The sequence below is a fragment of the Lupinus angustifolius genome, chromosome LG19 (assembly GCF_001865875.1).
Source record: "Lupinus angustifolius cultivar Tanjil chromosome LG19, LupAngTanjil_v1.0, whole genome shotgun sequence".
Taxonomy (NCBI): domain Eukaryota; kingdom Viridiplantae; phylum Streptophyta; class Magnoliopsida; order Fabales; family Fabaceae; genus Lupinus; species Lupinus angustifolius.
In genome coordinates, this window is record NC_032027.1 from 10,598,523 (window position 1) to 10,605,707 (window position 7,185).

General features: G+C 34.8%; 1 protein-coding gene across 1 annotated transcript; it reads left to right on the forward strand.

The window, feature by feature from the left end:
• Window positions 507-1,194, forward strand: LOC109333644 (pleckstrin homology domain-containing protein 1). Its single transcript, XM_019569172.1, has one exon. It carries the CDS (start codon window positions 620-622, stop codon window positions 1,055-1,057), a length of 438 nt encoding a protein of 145 aa, XP_019424717.1. The 5' UTR covers window positions 507-619; the 3' UTR covers window positions 1,058-1,194.

The following is a 7,185-nucleotide window of genomic DNA, read 5'->3' on the forward strand; positions in this document are numbered from 1 at the left end:
GGTTCACTGATAAATAATTTTTTTTAAACCATTTGTTAAAACAAAATATCCGAGTTAATGATATATCATAATTAGAAAGTATAAATATAGATAATAATTATATTTTTTTGGGTACTATCAATGGTATATCATTATCATTTTGGGTAAATTAATCCCTTTTAAGATTGGTGACAACCCCTCTCAATAAGTGACATTCACATGAATTAAACATTTGACATTTGATCTTTATAGGAATCTAGTAAAGTCTTAAACCAGACAACACTTTGTTGGTGATAACAATTGTGTTTTAATAATATTCAATAATATTTTGGTAAAAGTTAAATTACTTTCAGTAAATTTTTGTATCCTTAAATGAAAACCAATTGATATAATCAATATCATTTAAATAAAAACTAGTTGATATAATGAATTTTAAATGCTTTTAATTGGTTATTATTATAATTTTTAACTAGATCTAGGTTCATCTGTTTTCAGTTTCAAGCAACTCATGCTTTATCTTTTCATAAGTATGGTTTTATTTATTTAGAATGAAATTTGCATACTTTTTTTAAATCAGATCAAGGCCTACCCTATCAGAAAGAGAAATTGGAATACAGCATAGCAAATTCTATCTGCTGAAATGGAGAATCTATGGCGATTAGCAACGGCTCAAGACCCGAACCCAGAGGACTACCAGGGCATCGAGTTCTGGTCCAACCCAGAGCGAACGGGTTGGCTCACAAAGCAAGGCGACTACATCAAAACCTGGCGCCGCCGCTGGTTCATCCTCAAACAAGGCAAGCTCTTATGGTTCAAGGACCCAACAGCCGCCGCACCCTCCGGCATTCCTCGCGGCGTGATCTCCGTGTCTGACTGCCTAACGGTGAAGGGCGCCGAAGACGTTCTCCGTAAACCCTCCGCCTTTGAACTCTCTACCGCTCACTCCACAATGTTTTTTCTTGCGGACTCTGACAAGGAGAAGGAGGATTGGATCAATTCTATTGGCCGTGCCATCGTTCAGCACTCTCGATCCCTCGCTGATAATGAGGTTGTTGATTATGATAGTAGCAGACGGTGATTTTCACTTTTTCGATTGATTTCATGTACTTGTCGTTCTATATTCTGTGTGAATAGTCATCTTAATGCTTAGAAAGTTGTAAAATAATCGTGGCGTTGTGGATCTCTAATGTTAATAAAAATGTTTGCTTTTTTGCATTTTGGATAATGGGTATGTGGTGTTTTGGGGTTTTCTTTGGTGTGGGAGTGAATCTAGTTGAATCTGAGGTGGGTGTTTTGCTTCTTTTATTGTTCTGTTGGGATCAGAGATGGAAAACATGAGTTTTGATGTTCTCAGTTTGGTTTATTTGGTTTTTGTGGTGCATAATACACTGAAGAATCCTTTTTGTTAATTGAACTTGTAACTCCAACAATAGTAGAGGTAAACCAATATGTAAAATACTAGAGAGACTGAGTTGTTGCCAGTTTTTCTCTAGAATGTGTTGGATGAGTGTCTGATCTGGATCACATCATTCCATCAGACAACAACACTTTTATTCCGGTTATTTCCTCCTGGCCGTGTAGCATTAATGTGCATATAGCAATTGCTAGAGAGTGGATACTCTGCCATCCATCATGAATTCACCCCTTAAGTAAGTAGCTTCACTTCAAAATTAGATTGTTTTTGTAATGTGTGGTCTGATGCCATGTAAGGAATAGCGGCAAATAGTGCCCGTGTTACACTGTGCAGCCTGCTAATGACAACTAACTCGCCACATAGTTTGTTGGAGTGGGAAATTGCAGCCACGATCCCTCCTGCAAACTAGTGCTGCTATCTTGTCCTTCGCCAAGGCCGTCGTCTCTGAGGATGAAGTCTCCACTTTGTCTGCTTTTTGAGCCAATTTCCATTATTTAGAACATTTCAGTAATTTCCTACATTTTTTTATGGGAGGACACATTTGGGGTTACAAACCCATCTTCAACTAGTTAAGCCCTTACCCTCTGTTATGTGCTCCCCATCCCCAATTCCCCATGGAACTGAGGCTTAATAATCTTGTGGTCCACTATTTTCATGCCAAACTTGGTCCTTTTCCTGGAACCCAGTTGTATTCTGGTGACTCAAATGTGCTAGGTGCTCTTCACAACCCTTTCCATGCAGCAACTCTCATCTTTTCGCAGGTGTGTGCTCTGCTCTGGTTTTGAACTCTTTCTTTTTATTTTTTTATTTTGTCCCTGTATTGCTGTATGCATTGCTGCCTACCATTGTTTTCTTATATATTTTAAGCTTTTCTTGCTCTTCCCTTTTTCATTTGTTGTATGATATAGAGTTCCGTCTTTTTTTGGTATCATCTTCCTTGGTTAACTGTTTAATTATGCCTAAGTTTGATGGTGATTGTTTGTCTATATATTTATACTGTGACTGTTGGTTACTAATGATGTGCAATTGTGTATTTATGTTTTCAATTTTGGGTAATATTTCATTTGAGCATTTATAGGTGTAGTTTAAATTATTGCTTTCCCAAACTTCAGTGTAGTGGCCATCCTGCTATACACTGTCTCACTAGCGTTTTTGGGTCGATCACTACGTGCCACTAACTGGGGTTGATTGCTAGGGTCTGATGATGGGCACTTCGACTGCACATGAAGAATTTTATTTGTTGGGCTCATTTCTTTATTGATCATTGACTGCATTCTGAACTCAAATGTGCATGAGTTTTTTTATCTATAATGCTGAGAAAGACAGAATTCAATCATTTTCCATCTTGACTATCAGCTGAAGTGTATATTGAGCAGTAACTGAATTGTAGCTTGAAAATCATTGGCGTTCAAGTTCTATCCTCTAATTCTGTTGCCGCTTGATTTACTACGCAACCTGTATTCTTCTCCTAGTTTTTTCGATTTGTTTTTTATATGATTAAATATGAGTGTCTCATAAATCAACTTGTTCATTTTGGGCATTGAACATACTTATAAATCACTAGTAAAACTCGCATATTGACAGACCCCATCGCACTGCAGCTCTTCGGCGCCGCATAGCCATGCCTTGCCGCACCAAGGCATTCATTTGCTAGATTTATTCTATGCATGGTAGTTTATTTTTCAATTATTTTGCACATATCGCTTTTGCAGGTATTTCTTTATTTATTTGAATGAGACCATAGGTTGTGCTCATAGATATAAAGGCCTTATTTGGTTGAGGTGAGTATGAGAGGAAAGAAAAAGAGAACAGAGAAAATGAGGGGAGGGTAGTTTGCAAGTTTATCTCCTTTTTGTGGAAAGAGAGTGGTGAGAAAGAAAAGTGGTGGGTCCCATACCCAATTTTGGTTTCTTCAAAGATGAGAAGAAACTGAATTGAGAGTATAAAAATGCTTAAATGACTAAATTGCTCCCACCAACTTCACACTATCACATACATATACAAAATACATTATTATGACCTTTTAGTCATTAAATACTTATGTAACCTTTTATGTGACACTTTTGTTTAATATTTTTAAACTATTTTAAAAGTATAATTAATATTTACTTTCAAAAAGTTTAAAGTAAATACTAATTTATTTACACATTTTAAAACCAAATGTATTTTTAGAAAATAAAGTTAGTATATAACTATCTACAAGTGTAAAATTGTATATGTAAAAGAAAAGCTCATATTTTATTTATCATTTTTCTTTCACTCCTTTTTATTTCAGGATCAATTAACTATTATTATATTCATCATTTATCCTTAATACAACTCCTTCCATAAAGTTGTGAGTTATCATTAACCTAAAAATAATATAATTGCTTGTCTGATACCATCACTATTAAGTTTCACAATTATTAATGTGAATAAGGGTATGATTGACTATTCCATAGGTCGTTATACTTTTTCTATTTTCTCTTTCTCTTTATCAAAGAGCCCACAATTCCCCCAGGCTGAACCTTTCATCCTTCATCCATTGATCACCAAATCGGCTTAGCCGAGACCAAGTCTGCTTTTTATAGTATAAAAACATAATGGCACTACGGCAGGCACCAAGATCACTCGTTTGGTACCCCCATTGGGGTTGGGGGTAAGCCACCTTCCAAAGAAGAACTTGGGGCTTGGAAGCGCCTCCCTAAAGAGCAAAGTCAAAGAATCAATTATCGCTTTTAAGGGCATTTTCGCTTATATAAAAAGTTAATTCAAGGTATAAAGGGAATATCGAAACCTATTGGAAGACTTTGTCCAAAAGAACCCGTTCTACCGTTTCATTTAGCCCCGCCCATCTCTGTTTTGTAAAGATCGTCTAGATTAATCAATAGTCTTCCCCAGGCTATTAACCACTTACATATTAAATATTTTCTTTCGTCTTACAATAAATAAGAGATCGGGCATAGCTTGGTCATACATAGAATTATCATTTACAACTAGGGCTAGAGATGACGTTTATTGAAGTGCTTGTAGGGAGTCCAACTCAAGAAGCTTGAGCTGAGAAATTAGATAAAGGAAATTAATATTTAGTGCTCACTCTTGACAACAGTCTTCTTATTCATTGATGTGCTAACTTACAAAGAAGTACCAATGGGGGGAGTCTATATCAGCTGACCGGAGAAAGGCTAAGCTTACTTTGCCACGACACCTTAGGGGTATTTCTATGGCTTCTTAGTCTTCATGATTGAAACTCCGTTAATTAGAAATGAGTTGATAAGTATGAAAATAGAATGATAAGCAAGTTTATAGCACATGCATGGACCATATTTTCATTTCTAAGGAGTTACAAACACTAAATAACATCTAGTAATACATAAGTTATAGAATTGGTTTCTTGATGTTACTAGGATGTGGTTCTCCCTTGTTTTCTTCAAACCTAAAGAATCACAGAAGAAAAAAAATCAAAGATTACCAAGATTCTTACATGCAAGACGAATTTGTAAAGTTAGCCACACTTCTTTTGGTAAATTTGAAAGCTTTGAACTCAAGGAAACTTCAAAAATTCATGGATTCACTTTTCACCTAGAACATAATTTTTGTAAATTAAAATCAAGGAACTAAACTAAGGAATTAACTTGAATTAAGGCCAAATGTAGAATCCTCATACCTTAATTGAGTGGAAACCACTCTTGCATGCAAGAAAATGGAGGAAAATAAGCTCTTCTCTCTCTAGGACCAAGACACCACACATTGAGCAAGGAAGAATATAGAGTTGTATTTGTTTGACTAAAACTGCATGTTATGACCACTCCACTCAGCCTAAGGTCCTTATATCTTAGTGGCAGGGAGTGTAAAGGACTAGGCTTAGCAATGTTAAGAGCCCAACACGAAATTAGTCAAGGGCTAATCAAGGTTATGGCACTTTAGTTTTAATTCAAGTATGTTTGGTATCTTATGGGCGTCCCAAACAGATCTATATTTCACCTAGAGGGGGATGTGAATAGGTGGTTCAATATACAATTATCGTTGCTCAATTAACAAAAATATTACACAATTTTACTCAATGTTTAATCGATTAATTAATGATTTAATCGATTAACTACTTCTGCATATAATCGATAATCTCAATAACCTAATCGATTATTCAGTTCTTGTTCTTTAAAAAAAAAATTTATTTAATTTCCAAGATTACCAAGATTCAACTAAACTTGTATGCACTCTTACAGATGATAACACACAAAACAAAATATGCAAATAACACAGAATAATATGCATGTCAAGTTAAGTAAATCAAGAAATACGAAATTGTAAAGAGTTAAGGGTTATGAAGAATGAGACAAGATTTTTTCCTGGTTCGTTTGATTGTCCACGTGTAAACTACATCCAGGCCTCTCATGATATTGAGAGATTTTCTTCACTATTGAATCAAATGTATTTTACAACCACACTTCCAATAACTCTACAAATGCTCCCGTCTTGGCCCTAGATTCTCTCACGTTGGTTTGACCTCCAACCTGTCTCTTCCGGATACTCAATACCTACTCACGATATAGCCCCAGTCGTTGATCACTCCCAACCATGAGCTTTGTAAAGTATGAAGACTCAACCTAACCTCAATTAGGATTTTCCTAAACCAATTATCTACCAACAATGATACTAACACACCAAGAGAATATGTTTATGCCATTATTTATACAAAACAAGTTGTTGTACCTATATGTGCTAAATATACACCTTTCTAGAATCTAAGAACCTTTCTACAAGTCTCACAAACCCATAATATAGAAATGTGAGATGCAAGGTTTCTTTGCACAAGATATGACAATGTAATTCTTGAAAATCTTTCTCTAATGATTCATGAAGATTCTTTTTCTCCATTTTATCTCTTTTACAAACACACTTAGGAAAATCTCTCTTTGGATATGAAAGTGAATGAGAAATGTGAATTTCGAAAAATGAGATCTATGTGTCTTGTGTTCTCTCTTATGTGTTATGATGCAAATGGAAAAAGTTGGGTTAATTTACAGTTCTGTTTTCTACTGTAGTTAATCGATTAACACTCTACTTAATCGACTAACAATTCTTTAAAATAAAATATTTAAGAAACTATAACTATCATTAATCGATTAATCCCATACTTAATTGATTAACGATTTCTCAATTTTTTGCATAACTTAATCAATTTCAATGTGATATGAAACTCCTACATGATTTGTAAAATTATGATGCATGAATTTGAATGATGTATGGTATAAAAATCTTTCTAATGCATCAAAATCATATGATAATGTATTTATGCATGTGCATGTAAATCATGTATGTATGCATGTAAATCTCATTATAGTTATAATCAATTTTAGGTTGTGAGCCTTCCATTAAGGTTCACCTAGCCTAGACTCAACCCAATCAAATATCTTAAGACCTAAGAAAATATAAAAACACTTAGCCTCTAGATCTTCCTGGATGTTTGAGCTTAAGTAAACTCGAGTCTTGAATTTTCACTTATTGTTTGTTGATTTGTCCATGTTTTCAAGCTTGATCATTGATTACAACTTTATCTACCATATTTGTTCTCAACCTTTGTCTTCATCTTTATTTACAAAATTTGTTGTCGATCTTTGTTTTCATCGAAATCCATATGATGCATGCTTGCATATACAATCTACTCATTGATGCATACTTGCATTTTCAATCTCTCCTTTTTTTATGACAAACTATTGTTGGATATGGTAACCCATTGTTGGATATGCTTGATGACAATCAACTTTGTTTTGTGATTTGCCTTGTTGTAAGTTAATGTGCGCTTCACCCCC

What these genes read in the sequence shown, in the direction of transcription:
- LOC109333644 (XM_019569172.1), top strand. Translation starts at nt 620, where the DNA reads ATGGAGAATCTATGGCGATTAGCAACGGCTCAAGACCCGAACCCAGAG.